Here is a 24,504-nt window from a genome sequence, read left to right on the forward strand (position 1 = left end):
GCTTCCAACTGGGGAGTGGGGAGGGACCCCAGGTCTCTGATGCAATCCTGTCAATAAGCACCCGAGGAAATATTCTAGGGCCCGTCAGTCCCTCATCATCGGCCGAATGGCTTGAAGTACGCACGGAAGGGGTAATTCTGCAGGGTCACTGGGGGACTTTGTTGGTGATGGAAAATGAAAGTAGCACTGTCCCCGTGAGGTGCAACAAGGAGGGAGCATCCGACACGTCTGGTAAGACAGGACAACAAAGTTCACGACGGCCAGAGACGAGCATTTTAGGGAAAAAAGTTCTCTACACAGACATAACCAACAAGTTATATTATTTTTTATTCATGTTAGAATTTCTATCAGTGTTTGAACATTAATATTTAGAGAGTTTGTACATTTTCACTTCCAAGGTTTAAGACGAGAGCCACCTAGGTCACCATGGTAACTAAGAAGTGTCCCACGATCGCAGGGAAATCCACTCGCCCTCACTCTCTTAACACTGTTAAACGTTTTCTTTACCTGGCCGTAATTTACAATGAAAAGTGTCCCCACTCATGTCTCAGCAAAGTTCCAGACATCATGGATTCATCACATATAAATTCTTTAAAAATATACTTCTGTCAAAAGACTTGATGACTACTATGTACACTACAAAAATAAATTTTCATATAAATAAATTATATGGCATACTTTTATCTTTGTAATTGAAATGACACAAACTCATTTCCACCCAAATCGGCAGACAACGAGACCCAGTTTGAATATTAATTTCCTTTAAACTCCTTACACTAAAACCTACCATGAGTCCTTAATGTAAATGTTATATACTCTGAACTATTTAACATTAGTAAGCACTCTATACAGATAAAAATTCTGTTCAAAAGTAAAACATAGCTGTAATAGTGTTTCCAATAGAAATAAAATCCCTGCAATTTTTTTTGTTATAAACTGGCATGACGAATACTGTAGGAAAACATTCTTATGATACAAAATTATAAATATCAGCAAAGATTTTTTTTTTAAAATTAAAACATCCAAATGAACAAACAAGACAGACGAGAGAGAGAGAGAGAGAGAGAGAGAGAGAGAGAGAGAGAGAGAGAAAGAAATTCGCTTCCTGCCAGCCCTGAGTCCTTCTTGGCCAGTGTGACCCACGGAGAAAGTCCTGTTGAACAGAAACCGAGTTGCTGCTCGGTCCACCTGCTCCGCACGAGCTGGATCGGGAAAGGAGCGAGGGGCACACCAAAGCGCAGGGACACGAATTTTCTGAGCAGAGCCGGTGCCAGGAGGGCAGACAGTGTGGCTGACGGACAGGCACCCAGAAGTGCAGTGGGTGGCTGGGCCCTGGCGTGTGTCACACAGGTGGCTTCCAATTAGTACCTTACAGTTCTGCGGCACGTTCCAGGGGCTGAGGTCACTGTGCAGCTGGTACCACTGGGGCCTGCTGCCTTTCTCTTAAGGTTTTCCGTGTGAAATGGGAGCGGTGGGAGGGGGGAAAAAGGGATAATGGGAGCTGTCAATGGAGTGCCCCCCAAGGAGCTCGGGCTTCGGCCACGCGGCACTTGGTCCCTAGAGACAAGTCACTGGTGTGGGTTTGCCAGGGGAGCTGTTTCCCCGACAAGAGCTGGTCCCTGGCTAGAGGCAAGGAAGCCCAAACCTCAGAGTGCGAGAACAGAGTCCACACAGAAGCAGACCTTTCAAAAATGACATCCGGGTGGGTAACCTGCCTCCATCTACATTCTGCAGGGCATATGCAATTGGCACCTTCCTGCTCCTCAATAAATGTCACACTGAAAAGACTGACAACAGAGAGAAGGAGACCACGTTCTGATGGCTTTCGGAAGCCTGCACCCAACGTGGACGCAGAGAGAAGGATCCCTGAAGTCCGCACCCTGCAGGACTTCTGAGCATCACCATACTGGAAGCTCACTGTCTATTTTTAAAGACTCAGGAAGCCCCCCCAACCAGCTGTTCAATTAGGAAGAGGGGAATTGTAAATTTAATTACAACATTAATTTAAATTGTAGGGACTCAAAACATCGCCTCTGGGTTTACTGTGGGCCCAGAATAAACCTGACAGGTTTTTCTACCTGCAGCAGGGCCATGGGGGGCTGTGTGTGTGTGTGTGTGTGTGTGTATGTGTGTGTGTGCCCGTGTGTGGTGCATGCTGGTCACAAGAGGCACGAAGCTATAACTTGTAGAGTACACGGCGGCCCAGCAAGGACCCACCACAGGCCTGTCTCCTCCTCGCTCCTGGCCACCAAGAGAGCACTGGGTCTACACCCTGAGGTTCCAACGTCTATCACCAGGATCCATGTGAAGCAGCTTATTCCCTCTGAAGCACGAGGTGGGGCATCTGGAGGGCAATGTGATCGTAAGAGACGCCATGACACCAAGTGAGCATGGCTTCTCCTGGACCATCCCTAGATAGTGTGGCAAAGCTCAGGGCCAGTCCTCCCACCAGCACAGAGCCATAGTGATATCGTGACTCTTCCAGCCTGACTGGGTCAGAGCCTACTAAGCAATACAGACAGCGAGGAGAGACAGACAAAAAAAAAAAAAAAAAAATCACAGTACGGTACATTGGGAAATCACACACGTGTTCACACACATGACCGAACAGAACTGCATCCAACTACCCCTAGAGAAGCCACCAGGATTGACGTGCTTTCTTCATATCTGCTCATTAAACAACAAAAATTATCACGCATAGCGTGTTTGAAAGTTAACAGTAACATTTCATACTACCACAGGGTTGTGATATGCAAATTTAAAATATTTTAAAACAGGAAACTTTACAAAATAATCCTATTACATAAGCAATATTTGCATAGAATTATACAGGTAAATTATACAATATTTAAGCAGCAGCAACATATGCTGAACATTTAGGACTAAGTTAAGCTTGGCTGTGGCACAGAGACCAATGTACAAAGGGAGGCCCTGTGGCCCCGCTCCAGGCAGGAGCGGGAAGCCCCGGGCCACCCCACCTCACACCATCCCTCTATATTACACATGTGTACACCTCTTAAATATTTATAGAAATATCTGACAAAATAATACAGTGGGTGACAGTGACAGTGAACTGCTCTCCTGGGGCGTCTCCGCGACTCCAGGCGGCTCTCCTCCAGCAGTTCTGGAAAGGGGCGGGGCGGGGTCCAATCTTTGGCCTCTTTGCTTCAGATTCCGATCACCCTTTAAAAGAAAACCAGACAGGCTGTCACAGGGAGGGCAGCTGGATGCACGTCGACAAGGCTGGGGAACAGGGGAGGGGGCTCGGGAGCGGGTGGCGCCCATGGGTCCTGTCCTGCCTGCATCCGGGGTGTTCAGGTGCTCACCACACACAGGGCGGGTGCCTCAGATGACTCAGGGTGGCGTGTTGGGATGTTAAACGCACCTCCTGCGACACCTGTGGGGCACCGCCTCCTCAGGCTGGGCTCAGGGGCCCAGGGTACAGCTGGACTTGCGCCCCCGGGACGACAAACATGCACACGCTGGCCTTGCCTTGGGGATAAAGGGCCCTGGGGTTCAGCTTGGGACGTGCCAATGGCCAGGGGCCCCCGGAAGACAGCCCGAGAGCTCGAGGGCTCCTCTGCACCCCGCCCTGGGCGGCACGCACCTCAGTTGGAGCTGCCTCCCCAGGGTCTCTCCTCACAGTCCACGTCCTGCAGCTCAATGACTTCCACCTTCGAGTCTCTCCTCTCGCACCGGACGTGAAAAGGCACGTGGGGGTCCTCGAACAGCCCAGGGTCAGTCTCGGGGTAGCCCTCGTAGCCCGGGCAGAGCCCGCCTCGGGGGTTCCGCCCAGGCCCGGGCCCAGGCACGGGCGGGGGGTGCACGGCGACAGTCACAGAAGCAGAAGCCGTCACAGTGGTGATGGGCTGGCAGTAGCCAGGCACGGAGCTGCCCAAGGCAGTGGATGCTGGGTTCCGAGGGTTGTGAGGACGGGCCCCCCGGGGGCCCAAGCGGTCCCTATTGCTGGGGCCAGAATGCCCTTCAGTAGGAATCTCAAAAGCGTCTCTGCGCGGTCTGTAGGGGGGTGGCCGCAAGCCTTCTCTGGGGGCATCCCTGCGGGGCTGCTGGCTTGGCCGTCCGGGGGGCAGGGACCCCGAGTCCAGGTGGGGCTGCTGTCGAGGGTTTGAGGGTGGATGATGCCTTGATTCGGGATGGACCACCTGCAGAGGGGGAGGGAGGTCAACACAGGCGGGCAGCTGCCTAGGCTGGGCACTGCTCCCCCCAGATCTCCCAACCATTAGCCCCAGGGAGCCCACAGGGACCTTCCACCCACAAGAGAAAAGCCCTGTAGTCCCTGGGGGACGTGGCCGAGGCGGCTTCCTTGGGATCCTATTTCCAGGCTTGCCCGGACACAGCTGGCTGGACGCAGTGCCTCTGCTCAGACGCAGGGCTAGGCAGGAGGGCGTCCCAGCTACTTCCTCGAGCCGCCCGCCCACCCTGCCCAGTTTGGTCTAGCCAGATCCCGGGCTCCTCTCCTGAAAGCTGCAGTGTTACCCAGCCCTGCCGCTGGCAGGACTGTCCGTCCCCACCCTGCTGAGTGTGGTAGCCACCAGACACGTGGTTCGGTAAGTTTAAACAAACTAAAATGCAATATGCACTTCCTCAGTCACATGAGCCACATTGCAAGTGTCCCTCAGTGTGGCCAGTGGCTACTGCATCGGAGAGCGGGGCGAGAGCACATCCGCCATGGCCGAAAGTCCTCTCGGGCAGGGCGGCTCCGTCTGCTTGTTAGGAATCTGGTTTCTGGGTCTCTATACAAAGCACGGAGCAACACAGTGGCCACATCAATCAAAAGGACCGTGACCAACTTCAAAGTCGTTCAGCTTGTACCTATTTTTAGGCTCCTGCTGAACAAAACCAGATTCACACTGCAGCTCAGCAGGCATCGTCACGGGGGGCGAGGGCAGGACAATCTAGGTTATTTGGTTGGCCCCGCTCTCTTTCACGGAAGGGCTGCCCTGGCCTGGGACTGGAATACCCGTTTCCTGGCAGGATGGCGGGGGGCCTTGGTGGAGCAACATGAGTCGTGGAACCTTCCTTGGCTCCTGGAAGCTGAGCTCCGGGCCTGGGGGGTGGGGGCAAGGCCGTCCTCGGGAGCACGGGGAGGGCCAAGGAGCCGTGCAGCTTGGGGCCTCGGAGAAAGGGCCTAGGAGCCCGTTCCCGGGGGTGACTTACAGTGGACCGGGCGAAGACTGGGTTTTCTGTGGCTTCCACGATGACTCGGTGGGGCGGACCCCCGGGGCCCTGCGGAGCCTCGTAATGCCGCAGCTCCTCGCTGATGCCGGACACCGTCGTCTGAGAACTGTACTCTGAGTCAGAGGAGTCGGACCCATTGTTCGTGTGGCCAGGAGGCATGGCAAACCGGACGACACTGGGGGGCGGCTCAGGGGACGGGGTGGGCAGCCGGTCCAGGCCGTGGGCTGGGGACACCTGTTTGCGGGGATTCCACACGAAAAGTGTTACTATCCCTCTACCTGCTGTCCATCTCAGAGCTCAAAGCACAGCACCGTGCAGGGGTCTCTGTCCCCTGTCCCACTACCCGTCTCTCTGCCACCTGGGGACACTCAGGTCCCACAGCTGCGGCAAGGTCTTTCACAGTGGAAAGGCGACAGGGGGCCCTTTGCTTCCATCCTGCCCGACCTTTCACCCTGAGTGCACTGTCTCCATTCACACAGTCCTAAGACGCAGGTGGCCGTCGGCTGGCTTAAAACAAGGCCAGTCCTGCTCCCACAAGGCTACGAAATGGAAGAGGGAATAAGCCTCGCCATTAGATGTTTGTTGAAAAGGTAAACAGTCTGCAGAAGCAGATATCCCTAGATATCTAAATCACAGTGGAAGGACGGTGCCCAGGTGCCTGTGAACTGGACGCTGTGCTCGGCCTGCTTACTGACCTCAGGATAGGGTCCGAAGAAAGACAAAAGAACTGGAAGCAAAACCAGCCCGTTGAGAACACCCAGGATTGTGAGGATCGCCAGGACAGCAAAGAAATACCTGGAAGGCAGAGAAACGGGAATCCTCAGCGTGACAGAGGTCCTCCAGGCTGCCCCTTGGGTCCCCAATACTGCAGCACGCCAACCCCCCCCATGAACAAACCCACCCCACTGAAACAGGGCTGCAGAACCTGCGTTCAAATACCACAGGAGATTCGGTTTTTGTTTCTTTTCTTTTTTTTACCTTATGACTCTGAGGACTACATTCCACAACCCAAAGTGTTAGTTGGTGAAGGGAAGAGAGAAAAAAAATTAGTTTGTTAATTTGCTGAAATCTCCTGGCATGTAATGTTATTTATGAATGTGTTACACAAACACAAAAATATGGAATGCGAACTGAATGGCTGGGCAAACTGAAAGCACAAACACAATGCCGAGGGGCCCTGCTCGCGAAAACCCTGCAGAACAAACAAATGAAGTGAAGGGTGTAGAATTGAAACCATTTGGCCCAGGAGGAAAGACAGCCATTTCTGCAGGCAGCTAATCCACTGTGAAATGCTTCTGCCTCTTACGGCAGCATCTCTAATTAAGCCTCCAGTGGATCAGGTAAGGCTGTGCCTGGGCTTTCACTAGTCAGAACTTTTGCCCAGGATTCTGTGAGCTCCAGTTTTACCCAACAACTCCAACTGCAGCCTCCTTAGAACACAGGAACCAGCTTTCTGCAAAGAAAGTGCCGCCCATTCTGTGGGAGCTGGGCATTGTGCTGGGTGAGGGCCCTCCACAATGGCGGGCTGCTCTGCCGGCCAGTCTTTTGTTGAACAATTTAGCATCTCTGAATACTCTTGTTTTGCGTCAGCCAATTCAAACATAAAGGCCACAGCACCATGGCAGAAGAGGAGAGCGCACAGGCAGTCCTGCTTTCCCACCATTGAGGGCCGGGTCTGGGCTCCTCCACCACGCTGAGGTGAACCCAGCCAGCCCCGGCTCGGGACGCTCGGCACAGTGCAGGGCGCGCGCTCTACGCAAGGATGCAGCTCTGGAACTAATGATTTCGAGGGCTTGGATGGAAGCGGGCTGGGGGAGGGAGGGTGGATCAGGATGTTCTGGGCAGAGGGAGGGCAAGGTATCTAGCGGTTAATGGTCCGCTGGATCATAAAACGGGACAGGACCCCCAACTCTGCCATGTTGATGCATGTTTCAAAACTAGATGAAAGGGAGAGAATCCCTATAAAAATACAAATACCGCACAGCTATTGTAAACATGAGAAACTTCTGAGCTGCATTAGTAAAACACCAAGCAGCCAGTGTCTTGCTCTAATGTAAACTGCTGGAACATTGGGCTGAGGCAGATATCAGTGGCAGGCATTAAGACATTTACATCCCATCCATTTAGCTGGAGCATAAACGGACCAATTAGATGCCTGACGGCTTCATGTATACAACGTCTGCTCGGCAAGGGCTCTATCAGGCTAATCCATCCTGTTATGGAAAACGGGAAGCCCTTTTAAGTGCTGGAACAGGAATCCTGAGGTCTCTGGACGGGAACAAGCAGCCCTGGGATTCTACCCTCAGCTCTCCCCTGGGGTGCTCTGATTCAGGCTGGGCTTCCTTCCTGCCGGATGCTCACGGGACCACTGCACCCCGTGCAGCTCCCTGCTCCTCCTGGTTTCGAGCCACCTGGGAATCTGTTTCTCTTCTCACAGGCCCCAAGCCACAGGGAAGGGTGTAGTGGGGCCCATGTAGCCCTGAGTTAGGCAAAATGACACTTAGGGATTTTCATTCCATTTGTGCTCAATGAGAAAGTAATTACGCAAAATAAACTATTTGGCACTGGGTTTTTAGACCCTAAAGAGACAATGCTAATGTCTGAGTAAATGTATACTGAGGAAATGAAAGTCAAAGTCAAATTAACCACTTAAAACAAAACAGGCCCAAACCTTTATCTAAGTTAGGCAACTATCTAGTTGGTATTGGCAAACACAAATTTGCTAATTGGCTGGCCAAGGCTGTGCATGGGCCTTGCCTGGAGCTGGCTGGGAACGCAGATTCCACCCTTCCCTGCCCCCAAAAACCTCATCTGCATTTAAAGAGCCTTAGATGACTTAGAAGTGTATGTATGGTTCCAGAAAAGTGTTGGTCTACACTGAAACAGCTCTTCCACTTCTGCTCGCTCCAGTCTGAAACCAGAGTGAGCAAACTGGGGCACGCATTCGGGGAGGCTGGCTCCAGGAGGCTTGCCTGCCGGATGGGCTGTGCTGCAGACACGAAAACCAACCTTGGCTAAAACTCCGAGTTAAACCCTCCCCACCCACACACGTGTGTGTGCACACGAAGCCTGGTCAGCTCCTCTGCAGACTGCAGCACCCCCGACCCAGTCCTTTCTTGTACCGGGTTCTGCCCTGTCATGGTCCTTCTTCTGCACCCTTCTTACCAGCAAGCCTGGCTTTGCTGCCTGACAACGTGGTTGAGTGACATCCAAAAGGAGCCACCTCACCACACCACAAGCTATCTGGAGAACAGAGCTTCTCTCTGCAGGTCTCTAGCTCCTTTCCACAAAGTCACATTCTTACTTCAATCAACCAGAAAGAGAGAGCCTGCCTCCAGTCCCAAAGAGAAGAACCGGGACCAATTTTGGATTTCCAAAGGGTGACACCAAAGATACCTGCTCACCGCTTCCTAAATCTCAGTGGGGACTTGAATGTGAAATCTGGACACATTATCTTCGCTTCTTAAAAGAATAAAGTCTGCATGACCATTATAGGTATTTGTACATTTCCCTTTCCACAGTTTTGAAGGAGATGAAGTAAAGTTAAATGTGGTCAATTAACAGGCACCTTGGTCCCCTCTGCAAACATTCTTAATGGCAACAGCTAGGACGCTGGGGGCTTCAGGCTCTGGAGCTGCCTCTGCTGCTAGACCCCTTCCCTCCACCCACAAGGGCTTGGAAGAGAGTCTGTCTTCATGCCTGTCACCACGAGGAGGCTGGGCCCCCACAGGTGCTGCAGTCTGCAGAGACAGGAAGGCCCAGGCAGCAAACAGCACAGAGCGAAGCCTGACGGGCTTCGGGATTCGCTGCCGTTCCCGCCCTCACTTACCTGACGATGAAATCAAACTCAGACCCTGCAAGCATCAGCACTCCGAGCAGAGTGGACACAGCACCGTCCAGAACGGGCGCGAACATGTGCTCCAGGGCTAGCACAGCCCTGCGGTTCTTATCACCGATGGCTGTCAGAAAGGCCTGCGGGACGAAAAGAATCCGTATGATCAGGTCCTGGCCTCAGGTGGCAAAGGCTTTGCTTCGCCTGGGATGCTGTGAGCTGCCTGCGGTGATCTCTGACTCCCCCTCCTCAGTGAACTGTGGCTCCTGGGATGCTCGGTGGGGTGGCTCAAACCCAGCTCTGATCCAGGATTCACCACACGGCCCGGTTCCTGGTGTCGGGCACCTTTGCGCCGACATAAGTCTTGAGCAAAACAAAACCCCAACCACACCAAAGTGTGCGGGAACCTCTCCTTTCACTGCGCTCTCACTGCTCACACGGAGACCCCTAGTTGGGAGCACCAGCATTCTGGCCAATGTTTGAGACGGTCAAACTCTTGTCTCCCCAAGGGATCAGCCTGCTGTCATAGGCAACTGGGTGCTCAATGCACGACCCCTTGGATTATGCCAAGAGAAGAAGTGTCACCGTTGCAAACTGAGCACCACAAAGGCCTCGCGGGAAGGACCCAATTTTCAGGTCCGCCCAAGCCTGTTCCGGTCACCGTATGTGGACGCACCCCTGCCGCCCCAGGCTCCTTGAGCTCCTCCAGGGCAGGGATGCCATCCATGCTGGGTGGGAACATGGCACAGGAGGATCAGATAACACCAGACTGTGGGGGAACAGGACCCAGGACCCTTTGAATGTGGCCTACTGATTGTCCCTGCCACAGTGGGACTCAGCAGGGAGGCCTGCGCCTGGCATAAGTTTTCTCTCTGTTCAGTGGTTTGGGCTGCTCTGGGATGTTCCAGGAGAGAGCTCAGAGAGGGCTGGGAACCTCAGCAGGGGGCATCCCCCTCCCTCATCTGCCCTATGCAAGGACAAGAATAGTCACTTTGCTTAAAAAATGAAGAAACACAAGTATATACACACTCCTATGACTCTTATTTTCCCTAAAATGGGTTCAACTCTTTCCAGAGTTGGGAAAGACACCAGGGTCAGCAGAGCTGCCTTCTGCTCTTGGGAGGAAAAGGGCTTGGAACCCTGTTGCTCTGTGTCATATCTGGACCATGAATCCACTGCCCGCCTCTCCCGTGGCGTGCAGTAAGATGCAGCAAGGTGACGGGGACCCCTACGTCCCTCAGGATTCTCAGGGAAGAAGAACCTTCTTTGTTAAGTCTGTTCTGTCATTTCATAAGCCCTGGAAGAACAGTGATGTCTAAACAGTTTCACGTACAAGAACACCATGTTCTGCCTGTAGACAGTGCTCCTGAAAAAGCTGAGGAGGAGCAGAACAGTTTGAAGCCTGCAGTTTGCATTTCCAGGATAAAAACCCGTTCTGGAGCACCCGTTGGCAACGCTAGCTCAAAGGCAGGGACTTTCGTTCCCAACAGAATAAAAAACAACACACAGGTCCATAACTCACATGCAAATATTTTTCCTTTTTGAAAGAAAAGGGATTAGAATCATGTGTCTTCTAAACTCTGGGCTGGTAGACTTTTCATTAAAAAAAAAAATCTGTCCTCTGAGCTCCATGGAAAAATAGTCATTCAAGCAGGCTCCAAATTTAGAGTATATCCTTTTTATAGTACCAGTTTTTAATCAATAACTGCAACCAAACGTTCCTTTTAAACACCAAAGTTTATCATCTCTGAGCTGCATAACAAAGACCCTGAACCAGAAATGGCACAGGCAGGAGAATGAGCATGGGCACGCATACACCCAAGGGCAAGAAGCAACGTCTGTCACAGAACTGCAAGAGCAATGCAAAAAGGACGTGGTCCAAGTCCAGCGCTAGAGATCTGGGTAGGCATCCCACCCAAACCTCCACACAGTCAATGGGGCTTAGGGAACGCCCACCACCCGTCCCCGTGCCGATGCCATCAGCACGTCTGCAAGGATCTATGAAGCTTTTGAACAGTGCTCAGCACTGTGGAGACAGCAGGCATATCTCTTAATTAAACCATGCCCATCTATCGGCATGGGCGTGGGGGCGGGACTTCCTGTTGAAACCAACGCTTCTTCTCTTACTTCCTGCTGTCATGAATTTAGAGGCCGGGAGGTCGGGGAGCTGGGTGGGTGTGCGTGGCAGAGCCAGCACCCTAGTGCTGAGCACCTGGGCCTTGGCGCACAGGCCCGAGGGTGCTTCCCTGGCTGCCAGCTCCTCTCACCCTCCATTAGGCTGTCCCCACCAGGCCTGTCGGTGTGGTCTTGTTTCATCTCCACTTTATGACTGCTTAAAACGGTGTGCAGGCATGCCCACGCGCACACTCACACACACACTCGGTCCTGGGAACAAAACTGGCAGCTTCCCGAGCAAGGTGATACCTACGACAGTCGACCACATCAAAAGAGCAGACTCCCCGGGCGGGCTCTGGCGCCAAGCACCACCATCCTCACTGTCCCTGCAGGGCCCCCGGCCTCAGACTCCCCCAGAGGGGCAGGGATCCCCCGTTTCAGCCCTCCCAGGGAACACCCACGCTCCAAGCCTTGTTATGGGAGGCAGGGCAAACGTGGAGGTCCCCACTTGGCCACCAGAGGGGCTGGAGGAACAGCGCCTTCCATCAAGTTGTTGCTTAACGTATCTCTCATACCAAAGCCACGTGAACGGTGAACTCTACTCCAATGCCGACAGAGGCGATCAAGATGACCACGGGCACGGCGCTCAGCTTGATTCCAATGAGGCCCATCATGCCGAAGAGCTCCACGGTCATCAGAGCCAGGACCATCACCTTGGGGAAGGCACGCAGGGATTAGGGCATGGCACGGCACACACGGTGCCGCAACCAGGGCAGGGTGTCGAAGAACCGAGGTGGCAGGGAGACGCCCGTGGTCCACACGCCATCAAAGCATGGACCTGCTGTGACCCTGGACAAGGTCCTTCCTTCCTACCACTTCTGCTCTGCTGGGAAGGGAGACCCTGGAACAGCCCCTTTGTAAGGAGGAGTTCAAACAGGCCACGTTCAGTGTGGTCATGCAGGTGCTTTTTCCAGTATACCTGTCCTATAAGGTGAAAAATTCTCAAAACTATTCCCTGAGAGCAATCTAGAGAGAGTTATAGCTGCACATTCTACACGCAGCTGGCCCTCTGTTTCTGGTGTTCCTCATCCGTGGATTCAAACAACCATGGATTGGAAATATTTGGGTGAAAACCCGACCTATACCGAGCAGGTACATAAGTTTTCCTTGTCACTTTTCCCTGCATAAGACCCTGGAATAACTACGTTCGGCATTATTTAGATTATTAGGTAATAATCTAATGATCATCTACAGCACACAGGAAAATGCATAAGAGTTCTATGTAAACACTATGCCATTTTATAAGAGACTCGAGCTTCGATGGAGTTGGGTGTCCATGGGGGTTCTGGACCCAAGGCCAGGTAATCGCTCTACTTTACAACAAGGTCTCTTCTTCTGCTTTGATTCTATTTTTTTTTTTTTTTTTTTCTGGTGCCAGGGATTGAATCCATGGGCACTTCACCACTGAGCCACATCCCCAGCCCCTCCACCCCCTTTAAACATTTTTTTGTTTAGAGACAGGGTTTTGCCTAGTTGCTTAGAGACTCACTAAGTCGCTGAAGCTGGCTTTGAACTTGTGATCCTCCTGCCTAAGCCTCCCAAGTTGCTGGGATTACTGGCATGTGCCACTGAGCCCAGCTTTTTGTTTTTATTTTTTGGGGGTGGGATACTGGTGGTTGAACTCAGCAGTACTTGACCACTAAGCCACATCCCCAGCCCTATTTTGTATTTTATTCAGAAACAGGGTCTCACTGACTTGCTTAGCACCTCATTTATGCTGAGGCTGGCTTTGACATCGAGATCCTCCTGCCTCAGCCTCCTGAGCTGCTGGGATTACAGGCCTGCTTTGGTCTTAACCACGCAAGCTATGCCTCATCTTTCAGCCATTCCCCCCATATCCTACTGTCCTGGCTTCTCTTTTTATCCCCCTGTGTGAAAGAGACAAGTTGTCAGGTCGGGAATGTCACAAAGTGACTTCTGAACGACTGAGTTGAAACGGTAGGAGTTTTGGGTTGTCTCGCCCTCCTTCCCAAAGGGAGCTGACGGGATGAAGGAAATAAAAATCCCTGTGGGTAAAGGCGGTCCTGCTTGGTCAGGCGCACAGGCCAAGTGAGGACGACTGGGCATAGGTCAAGGGGTGGCTGGCAGCGGTGGGTGCAGGTCAGGTGTGGGTGCAGGTCAGGTTATGGGGCACTGCACTTTGAAGACGTGAGGAGCAACTGGGGTGGACGAGCAGATCCTTGAGTCCCAAGGAGACTTTTATCTTCCTTGGGAAAATGTTGGAGGTGGGGGGACTGGAAAGAGAACCTGCGAGGTGGGCTGTGGAGTTTCTTGGGCCCAGGGCTAGAAAATACAAGTAAAACTCCCCCTGTATACAAATGGCAGAGAGCGGAGTGCAGGCGCTTTCTTGCTTGCGGGTGGGGTGGCGGGCAGAGGGGAAGGCTGGGGAAGAAAAATGGAAGATGGACAACGTCCATGGCTGGAGTACTGTGAAAACATCTGCAGACTAAACATTTACCTTTTAACGTACCTGCTGCTGCCCAAACTTGTGCAGAAACAAAACCTGGTCTCTGTTTTCACCATTTTGGCATTTTAAAGGCTATACTACGGCCATGGGATATAAGGGCTGCCGTGATTTTATTAGACTCTACATGAAACTCACTTCAAGTCAGAAAGTAGTTTGGAGAATGGACGTCCCAAAACAGGGTAGGAGTGGTGGTTACCAAGTCCCTGGGAGCAGAACACCCACAAGCGCCTCTGAAGACCTCTCTCCTCCCAAACCATGGCCCTAACATCTCCATGTATCCCTCTCCCGTCAAACACAGAGAAGGAACTTCTGTGTCCCTGTAGGTTGGGGATGGGGTCACAAAATGACACTTTAAATTGGGGGGAAAAATAAAAAGTCACGCCTTGTGTGTTTCTACTTCACAAATACTCAGAGCTGTTACCAGGAGTGTGCTTAGAAAGTCCCCCATCTTGTATGTGCACATTTTCAGGCTGTAGTGCAAGGGACACAGGATTACGGCCATTAGAGGCTATACCTTCGCCATGAACCTCACCACCTAGAGTAGAATAAATATATTCTGGATGATGCAATCTATACCCCCCTCCAAAGGGCCAGACATAAACAAAACTTCCCGGCTGCAGAACGAGCTATGAGGAAAGGAATTTGACTGCCACAAAGACCCTTGTAATAAACTCACAATGATCCCGGCTGTCCAGGGGTTCAGCAGGAAGACCGCGCACACGAGGAACGTGCAGGCCAGCACCACACTGATGGCCAACAGCAGCCAGTGGCGCAGGCTGATGTACTGCTCCCAGAAGAGGAAGGGGTAGCCGTTGGGGTAGCTGGCGAGCCCCAGGCTTGTGAAGTTGTTGCAGATGGTTCTTACTTTTTCAATGGCTTCCACAAAGTCCGAGGTGTCTCGCAAGCCGTTGAGGTAGAAAGGAAACTGGGCGTATTCAATGGGCTCTGCGGCGGGGACTGGAGAGAGAGGGCACCAGGTTAAGCAGGGCCACAGTGGCGTGCTGCACAGGCAGGACGCGAGGGGAAAGGAACTTGGCGGGAGACCAAGCTTGCAGCCCTTCTTTCAACACGAAGGAGAAATAACACCTGTCTCTGGCTCTTCACAATGCTCACATTTAGTTTAAAAAATAATTTTTTTTTTTTCTCTTTGCAGGGCTGAGGATCAAGCCCAGGGCCCCTTGCGTGCTAGGCTAGCACTCTATCATGGACTGGTAGCCCCCAAACTGTTTTTTAACCAGTCATCAACCTTCTTTGGTTTTGTGGGGGCAGGGTGGGGAAGAAACCCGTGATATAAGTATTCCTCAACCCCCGATCTTCCAGAAGCAATCCATCACTGCTTGTGAGGGACCCGACCCCTCAGGCCTTCAATTTTGGGAATGCTTTCTGTTGCCCCAACACATGTAAACATACCAAGTACAGCCTGGCTTCCTCAAGCACTTATGAGCACAAACTGATTCCAGTTCATGCTTTGCCGAGAGAAATGTTCTGCTTTCTTATCCCTGTAGCAATCCCACCAGCGTACACCTCCCTTGCTTCTTGGCTAATGCAATGCTAAGTCTTGGGCGACCAGGAAGGAACCCTCGTAGGACAAGCCTTTGGTTACTGCTGCTGTGTGCTGCAGACCCTCTGGGTCATTCAGCTGACTTGCTGAACATGATTTGCCCTATTATAATCTCAACTATAAATTTTCATTAAGACAAGCCTTGGCTGCTTGCCACAAGGCTCTGGGGTTTAGATACAGGGAAGTACAACCCACTGGCTCCCCAGCCCTGTTAGCAAAGGAGCCGTCTTCTTTCTCACATCCTCTCTTGGCCCAATACCCAAAGTGCACGCTGCTACTAATATCTCTAACATAAATGCAAATTAAATCTACACAGAACCACCTTTCAAACTCTGGGCTGAGAGGTGAAAGGAAGAGGACACTGTTATATACACGTCTCTGCTCTGGTTTAAACAGCTTTGACAGAGCACAGGTGCTTGGTGGCTTATAGAAATGACCCAACGTGCCAAAAATCCCTTCAACACCAGAGTTGACAAAGTTAAGATAAACATATAATCCCCGGCGATAAAACTCTGCAATAGTAAAATAACACTCAACCTGGAGGTGTCCCCAGTGTTCACGCAGAACAGCTGGCACTCAAGACGGATGCCTGATGCGTGTCTGAGAGCTAAAGCTACCCAAGGAGATTAGAGACTCTCATTTCCCAGCGTGAGCAAGCGTGGGTTGGATCCCATTACACATCCTCATCCGTCTCCCAGAGTTTTAAACTAAAAGAAATATATTGTTCTATTTACACTTTTGAACCCTGGGTAGTGTCAACCGAGGGGGGTGCGGCCCTGCTCTGAGCAACAGGGGAAGGCGCCTCTGGAAGCTCCCAGGCGCTGCCGACAGAGTGCTACTTACTTCTCAGCCGTGTTTCTGGCATGTAGTCGGCTTTGTCGTGGACCCACTCGGGTCGGTGAGGCCGGATGTTGGCCTGGGAGGCGGCGTAGGCCACGGGGTCGTTGCTGACCCATGCCGTCAGGTAGACGTAGAAAGCGCTGGGGTTGATGATGCCGTCCGCATCCACCAGGCGCTGCTTGGGCAACTGCAAGACAGGAGGACACGGGCATTCAGAAGGGGTGGGGACAGGCACGCTCCAGTCTGGAGGGGACGGCCGCAGGGCGTCACCCTGCATTTCTGACGAAGGACAGGGTGCCCAAGGAGAGAAGGTTGGCGGGTCCCCCCAGAGCCCTTCAGGTTTCTCTCAAAACCTGCTCATTGGAGGGCGCGATCATGGGTTGTTTATCACACACACGGTTCTGCAGATGGCTCAGGAACCGGCTGAACCAATTAAATCTGAATGCTAAAAGGCTGCCTGCAGCCAAGGCAGGGAATGAACAATCTGGAGAAACATATTTATAGGAGGGGAGGGGGGACCCTGGCAAGGATCCGCAGGCACGTCTGTGTGCAGTTAACCTCTGCTGTTAACACTGAAGGAAATGCCACCCAGTAAATGGAGGAGAGCTATAAAAATAAAACAACATCTGTATAAATTTTGCTAACACTAGCCTCCTATGACCCATGCATGCAAAAATGCCCATCACCAGGGAGTGGAAGAGACCGACACAGCCACAGCCTTTCTGAGAGATCTTATTCTGAAACGTGGTCAGGCCTAGGAAAGCTGGATCTGGGGCCTGGCCAAGCCCCGCTGCCGTCTACAGTAGATCTCACTGGCTCTGCTCAGGTCAAGGTGCTGTGAGACCCGCGCGCCCACGTGTGTGTACGTGTGTATGTTAGATACAGTGCAGAAATTTTTTTCCTGTTTACTTTAGATTCAGGCCTCCTTCCAACACTTTTGGTCTTTTTTAACAAAATGAAAAAACACCAGCGACAGCAGTTCCTATAGAAAGAGTGAAGGCAGAAAGCGCTGAAGAGAGGGGAGAGCTAGACCGTGGGGTCTGGATTCAATTAATCCACAGGACGGTAACAACTGCGTGTCTTCAACCAGGCTCTGGAATCACACAGCACGGCTCACGGTCTCCATGCCGGCAGCATGCTATCCTCCCTCCCAGGCAGAGGAAATGACATCTGGGGGCCCGGCCCAGTCACATTTGTCCCACGGTGTCCCCTGTCCCTAGCTCCACCCTAGCTCCCTGGGCACGTCCCTGCTATTGTCCCCGGGGCAGGCTCCTCTGCCCACACCCTTGTCAAGCCTGACAGCTCGCTGCACGCTGCTCTAAAGCGCCGAGTTTCACACTCCATAATAACTCTGAACAATGTACTTTGTAAATCTGTCACCTTTCATGCCAGGAGAAAAGGAGAGACAATAAACAGAGCTTTTAAGATCATTAGCATGACGCTTTCTGCCTGAAGGTGAAGCCAGCAAACTCCAAAGAGCGGAGGGAAGAGGCCCTGCAGACTACCCACCTGAACCCGGCAGAATTCAAACGCCCTCCTGCGCATGCCCGGGGAGTAGAAGGACGCACTCCTGCGCATGCCCAGGGAGTCAGGACGCACTCCTGCGCATGCCCAGGGAGTCAGACGGGATGTGCTGGGACCCAAGAGTCACCGAGAAGATGGAAATGCAGTTGGAAGAGCAGCAGCTCATGTGAGGGGAAGGGAGCAAACACAACGGCACGTCCACCTGGATCCCAAGGACTTGCACTTCTGCAGGCTGCCGTCTGTCTGTGCTCAGTGTCCAGCCCTTGGGACTGGGTGACCCAAAGGAATCAGGTGTCAGAAATCCTCCAGTCCTTCCAGTAACCTCGCTAATCTTCGTCATCCACCCAATCCAAATTCCGCTCATTCAAATGACTGCTCCGCAACAAATCCATCTTTCCAGGTCTGAATGCCATCAAGACCGTCACGGTCGCAAGTATCACAAGGTGGAAGGAAACATGACCCAGCACTTCTACCCATGAGAAAGCCTGCACTATTCCTTTATTTTGCCAATCGTGACTGTGCCAGGGGTCAACACCTGGCCCCATCTGATGGATGAGGAAAGCGAGGCTCCCCGACTTGCCTGAGGTCACACAATGGGCTGGTGGGATGAGATGAATCAGAGCCAACTAGAGATGCTTCCTACCAGTCCTCATGCCTCAGGTCCCCAGAGGGCACAGGCTGGGACCATGTACTACCAACCCGTCTTCCCTATGGCAGCTGCCCCAAAGCTCCACTCAGGAGGGCCCTGGAGAGACTCCCTGGGAGGCTGTGAGCAGCAAGAGTACCTGACTGACGTCCACGGGCTTATCACGGCTGCCGGTTTGCACGAGGAGTTTGTAGGCCAGGACCCCATCATCTGATCCATTTTTGTAATTGTTTGGCATGATTTTCCCAGTTTCCCAGTCACTGTCAAATGCATCCTGAAGTCCTAGAAAAGGCAAATGTGTGGAATGCATTACAACTCTTAGCCAGAACCCCCCTAGTCCTAGTGGGGTGGGCTGAGGACAGTGAGCAGGACAAGGGACGACTCCACAGTCTGCTTCTACTCCAACTCATACTACGGGGTGTTCGTGAATGAACTGCAGGTGGCTTAGCTCATTCATTGCTCAGAAGGGGAAGAAAACACACATTTTACCTTTAGGAAAACATAACTCTGCTTCTTTTCCCCCGTGACTACTCCGATAAGAGAAAGCAAGAGAGGAGAGAAAGACACCAGGCTCGTTAGCTGGAGGTGTGCCAGGGTTCTTCAGTGCAACCAGAAATTCTACGCAGAGGGCAAGACACATTCAAGTTCCCGGCTTCAAACAGCAACTCAGCTGCTTCTGGAGCCCAGAGTGAGTGAACAGGACTCTGTCAATTCGATCCATCTGTTGGACTCGTGGAGCTAATACAAGCTGTGGGATCCGCTGCCAGGTTGTGTAAAGATCACAGCCAACACCTATTCACTCTGAACTCGCTCTTCCTCTGCCACCCTTCCTTCCGAGGGGGTGTGGAGGACGGGGAAGGGAGGGGTCTCGTGCGCAGGGAAATACCTCACAGGGTAAATTTGGATCAGATTGAGAACAGGAAGCCGCAGGCCAGCACAAGGAGGCTCTGTGAGAACAGATGACAAACCGCAAGCCCGGGAGGGGAAGGCGTGCGCTCCGGGCCTGGGGGATGGGTGAGCCCCCCAGCCCACCACACACAGCTGAGCTTGGCCTCTATAATCAAAACCATCATTACAGACCTGACGGTCTGGCTACAGCTGTAAAGAGATAAGCGTGTTGGAAGAGAAAACAGGGCCCTGGTGACCCGGCCTTAGGGTCTGAGTGCTTGCTGGCATGCAAGCTCCCCTGCTCCCACCCGCGGCTCCTCCCCAGTGACCTCCCAAGTAGATCCCAGGCCCCAGCAGCGGTGGCAGGAAACCACCGCTCTTGAACAAGCCCTACGCATATGGTTAGGCAGAGCTGGAGCGCTGGGAGAGGGTTTACTTCATTTCAGGACACGCCTTGGGTGACTTCAAAGACCCAAAAACACCCTGGTTCTGTGAGTGCTGGGAAAGGTTGTGCTCTTGGGGTCTAAAGTGGGGTGGGGTACACATTCCTTTTCCTCTCTTTCTCTTTAAAACCCAACCCTCTGTCTGACATGGCTCTGTGCATCGTTTTCACTTGAGCAATTTAGGGATGAGGATGGTGGGCTCCATGGGGAAAGGGGGCCTCTGTTATATGGGGTGGATGCAGGCGGGAGAGACCACCAGCATGGCCACGCTTTCCCTCAGACAGACCGTCTTTCACAGTGAGGTCTGCACCAAGTGGTACTGAACAGATGTTATTTTATGACCTACAGGGTTCCCCACCCCCGACACTAGTTTTTGAAAAAATAAACAGGAGAGGAAAAACTGCTCTCCCCAACACTACTGCTGGACACCCCACCCCAATAGGCCGGGTCTGCTTTCTGAGCCATAATAGAATTTTCATCACTGCATGACTTGGGCGGTACTTTGGCCCCTGGCCCTCTTGACCTGTGAATCCTGGGAATGCTGGGCCATCCACACCATTGCTCTTCCCTGTTCCAAGTCCAGTGACCACCCTGGAGGCAGCCTCTGGGTTTCATTGCCCCCACTTTACAGATGAGCAAACCAAGGCTTGGAAAGGTGAAAAACTCCATGAGAGCCAACTGGAAGAAAGTGCCAGAGCTGATCTTTGACCCCGAGGGAGTCAGCTTGAACCACTCATGACAGAAACTGCCCTGAACACACAGTGGTGCCCAGAAGTGTCTGGTGAGGGTATTGCTGAAACGGGCAGAGTCCACCTGGTACCAATGGCCCCTGGTGGCAAATCTGGCAAAGGGGATCCAAAATTGGAGCACATTTGTCAGCTATATTTACACACACAGTCTATTGAGGTCCCCTAGAGCAAAACCAAGAAGAAATAACAGATTTGGGGAGGTCAACCCTGTTGGCCAGTTAGCTCAACTTGTCCCCACAGTAAGGAACCCTGAGGTGCAGTGTTTGCCAGCAGACTGGGGGTTCAGAGATACAAGAAAGTCACCAACTCTATAGCACTGTTAAGTTCTTTTGTGATTAGTTTGAAATTTTCTGACTAATCACCAAAAAGTTCAAGTAGTAACGGGCTGGCCTAAGTGCATCTACAATATATGACTCTGGACACAAAGCATGGAATGTAGTTCCCCTGCTCAGTGGCAACATTTAAATTCCAACGAATGCACACCCTAGAAAGTAGTGGTGACATTTTACTTACAGCCAAGCCTTACATTTGAGCTAGAACATCTCTTAAGTTTTTGCTCAAGAACTATTTTCTAGTATAAAGTTCTAGTCTATCTCAATATATGGGACCCTAAAACATTAACCTAAACTTCACTTGTGGAATAAAAGTGAATGCAATTTGGTTTTTATTTCCAACTTCACCCCATTTACACGTATATTATGACCCAAGAGATGATTTCCATATTGACCGTTTTGTATTTTAAGGAGTAAGACCAAAGAACTATTGGAATGTTGATAAAGACCAAGGAATGATTCGGCTTGAACGGCAATTCCATAAAAAAGCCAAGAAGGCTCCCACCACACAAAAAAGATTCATAGGGAAAATTGATTCAAGGATAATGGCTTTGGAAGGGAATGTTCAAAGACCCAAATCAGCCTCTCAACAGGTCCTCGAATCGCCTCAGCAGCCAGTGGACCAAGGCTCTGGTCATTTTGTTGCTAGGCCTCCTGAAGGTCAGACAGAGTTCCAGGGCAGCTGAGGCCCTGACTGTGACCATGAATGGATCTCACCAGGCTTGGCTGGGAGCTATACCCACCCAGTCACCAAAACGTGATTCACATGCACCATCAATAAAAAGTGCTCCAAGTCACAATGCTTTAGGTCTTCAAAAGGATGGAAGTACAGAGATCACCACAGTTCTGAGATGGTGAACCAGCCTGGCTGCCCCTTCACAAGCTGGGCCTAATACATGCAGTCAGTGCCCAGGGCCTTGGAGGAATACACTGGAACACAACCTACAGAGCCTGGTCCAGAGCCTGGCAGCCCACAGCAGATCTCTTTTGTCATTTGTGGCAACTTATTTGCATGTCTTTGGTCAATGAGGGAAAAAAAATGAAAAGCAGGGAATCTTAACTTTTAACTCATTATCTAAAAACTATCACTTTGGGAACTCACTGTGAGGAAAAAAAGAAAAAAAGACAGACTTGGAACAAATTCAAGTTAATCCCATGAGCACGTTGAAAAGTAATAATCATGTCACATGTCATGTTGTTCTCTTCACCGTCCTCCACAACAAAGGTCAAATCTGGTATCGATGTATGAACGAAACACTAGTAACACAAGTTAAGGCCAGAAACTGTACTGAACCAATTTCCATCAAGTTCAAGTTCAATCAAATTCAAGCTGTTTCCCATCTTGTGCAACTCACAGGGAAACTGCCTGTCTAATCTTTACATACAAGTGTATTGACTTAAGACCCAAAAAGACACTTAAATTTGTGTTTAAACAAGCCTAATTAAGTGGGAAATTAAGACAATCATTTGGATAATCTAAGCCAAAAAAATGTTGGGGCTATAATTATTTGGGCATTCCACTAAAAGCATTTTGCTTGAATTGTGTGGATAATGATCCCGATTCTCTACTTCATGTCGCATGTGTCAACACAGAATAAACGAACAGATGTTCTTGGAATCACTGAATACATTTATATTCAGTCAGCTAGCGGGTAGAAGCAAATTTAGATAATTTTTTTTTCTCCAGTTGACTAATATTTCCTAGAAATGTTTCTTAGGGCCAAGAGAGGCATTTTAAAGCAGATTTTGATTATTTGTGAAATAGTATCAAATGTGATTAAGCATTAAGAAACGTACTTCATTGGCCAAATCAGAAGATGGTCAAAATGAACCTGAATGTCAGCTCTGGACTTTGAGTGACACTGATGTCAACGTATGCACTGCTCTGGCGGGGGCTGTGATGGGAGGGGAGACTGTGTGTGAGGCAAAAGGGGAGTCAGAAGCTCTGTACCTTGCACTGAGTTCTGCTGAACACTCAAAACTGCTCTAAAAATTAAGTCCATTAAAAATAATTATTTAAAGATGATCAAAGTATGGAATGTTAACTTATATCCACTGCTGATTCAAGATTCACTGGTGAGGTAGGCTACGACCGATAACCTGGCAGTGAGTGAGTCTACAAATCCACCAATACTGGATTCACTTGATCCCCAAACGAGCCACCAACCCAAAGAAAAGAGTAACAAAAGCCACAGGGCTCCATATTTTACCACATACTTCCCCTTCTCCTAATGTGGACTCGTAAATTCATACACAAGTTCCTGCGCAACCGGCTTGGGTTACCTGCCCTGTTTTACAGGTTCAAGGCAGTTTGGGGAGGGGGCTGCAGAAGCAGGCTACCTACGGATTCTAAGCACCACTTCAAAGTCGGTGAAATGCAACATCAGAGCTGCATCAAGATCTACTGCCTTCACAAAGGGACAGGGAGAACTGTCCAGGTGAGCAGCCAAGAGCAGAGGTGGCCAGAGGAGGAGACGGCCTGTGGTCTCACCTTGCAGCCAGTCTCTGAAGTGGTGCAGCCACATCTTGGGAAGCTGCCTGTCCTCCTCCAACATGACGTACTTGACGGCGCTGAAACTCCTGTGCAGGTCGTAGAGCAAGGGCTGGATGTTTGGGTAGTCTGCCTTCTGCGTGACTATGTACATGTTGTAGAAAGAAAAATACTTGAACTGTGCGGCGATGAAGTCATACTCTCTGGTTTCCCGGGGGACAATGTCTGTAAGGTCCAGCCCGTCTCTCACTCGGGTGGTCCCGTAAAGGCTGACCCCCAGCAAGCCCAGGAAGAGGAAGATCACCACGACCTGCAAGACAAGAAGCACAGGATCGGACTGGAGGGACGGTGGGATTCTCCATGACGTGCATGGAGCGTCTGTCCTGCCTTTTACCACCGTGCTGGCCCAGGCTCAGCCTGCAGTGCTCACTGTCCCAGAGGGGGAAGCATAAACTCCTAGCAGCACATTCCTAAAGAACCTTTTGGAGAATAAAAATGTCTACAGCGTAGGGAGTCCACCTAAACTCACAGGAAGACCAGCCACACAGATTCACTCTACAGAAGATGAGCTCGTGGCCCAAGCCCTGCCAGTGTGTACAGCACACTGAGACACATTTTTTTCTTAAGATGGCCAAAGAAGAAAAGTGGAAGCCATCTGGTGATTCCCAAGGAGCTGGCTACATTGCCTTTGAAGGAAGAAAGGGTGACATGGCGGTACCTTACCTTGGCTTTTGGTTTCAGGAGGAAAGGCGCATAGTGCTTCTCCGCGAAAGACGAGAGTGTCCATTTGGTACAGGGGGGCTCGAGGCAGTGTAGGCTGGAGTCGGAGAACTGGGAGAGCAGGTCCCTGGTGGAGCTGGTGCTCTCGGGGCTCTGGCAGCTGAGGGTGTCCTGGGTGACGGTGACAGGCTGCACGGAGATCTCGGAGCGCGGCTCGGCCGTGGTGTAGTACACGTGCGTATGCGGGTCGTACTCTGTGCGCAGCTGCACGGTGGACTGCATGGTGATGTGCGTCTCGTGGGTGAAGCCGTGGCTGCTGTAGGGGGGCGGGGGGCTGTAGCGGGTGTTCCCGGGGGGCTCCGTGTAGGCCTGGGGCTCCACCTGGATCACTCTGCTCACACAGGGGCTGAGGGAAGGGCAGACGCGCTGCGTGTTACAAGCTGATGGCGAGAGAGGTTGCTCCCCTTTCCGCTGATGACCGATGCCACCCATTCACACAACTGATTTTGGGGGACCCCTGCAACATGGCCTGACTGACTTGGATGTGGGCTCGCTGGAGTCCACAGAGGCCCAACGGCGGCAGGTCCTCAATATGGTACCCAACGCTCCCTGTTTCTTCTAGGTAGATGGTTTTCAA

General features: G+C 51.6%; 1 protein-coding gene across 5 annotated transcripts in view; it reads right to left on the reverse strand.

The window, feature by feature from the left end:
* Window positions 1-303: 303 nt before the first annotated feature.
* PTCH1 (patched 1) overlaps window positions 304-24,504 on the reverse strand; it is a 67,996-nt gene continuing 43,795 nt past the window's right edge. For all 5 annotated transcript variants that reach the window (XM_079108821.1, XM_079108822.1, XM_079108823.1 and 2 more), the window contains 11 exons: window positions 23,871-24,273; window positions 23,148-23,457; window positions 18,384-18,526; window positions 16,078-16,261; window positions 14,350-14,630; window positions 11,722-11,859; window positions 9,029-9,171; window positions 5,895-5,994; window positions 5,179-5,433; window positions 3,608-4,163; window positions 304-3,183 (listed from right to left, as the gene is read on the reverse strand). In XM_079108821.1, coding sequence (XP_078964947.1) covers window positions 3,609-4,163; window positions 5,179-5,433; window positions 5,895-5,994; window positions 9,029-9,171; window positions 11,722-11,859; window positions 14,350-14,630; window positions 16,078-16,261; window positions 18,384-18,526; window positions 23,148-23,457; window positions 23,871-24,273 — 2,512 coding nt within the window. In that variant the 3' untranslated portion in view covers window positions 304-3,183; window position 3,608. The remainder of the gene's footprint in view (window positions 3,184-3,607; window positions 4,164-5,178; window positions 5,434-5,894; window positions 5,995-9,028; window positions 9,172-11,721; window positions 11,860-14,349; window positions 14,631-16,077; window positions 16,262-18,383; window positions 18,527-23,147; window positions 23,458-23,870; window positions 24,274-24,504) is intronic.

This window comes from Sciurus vulgaris (assembly GCF_902686455.1).
Source record: "Sciurus vulgaris genome assembly, chromosome: 13".
Taxonomy (NCBI): Eukaryota; Metazoa; Chordata; class Mammalia; order Rodentia; family Sciuridae; genus Sciurus; species Sciurus vulgaris.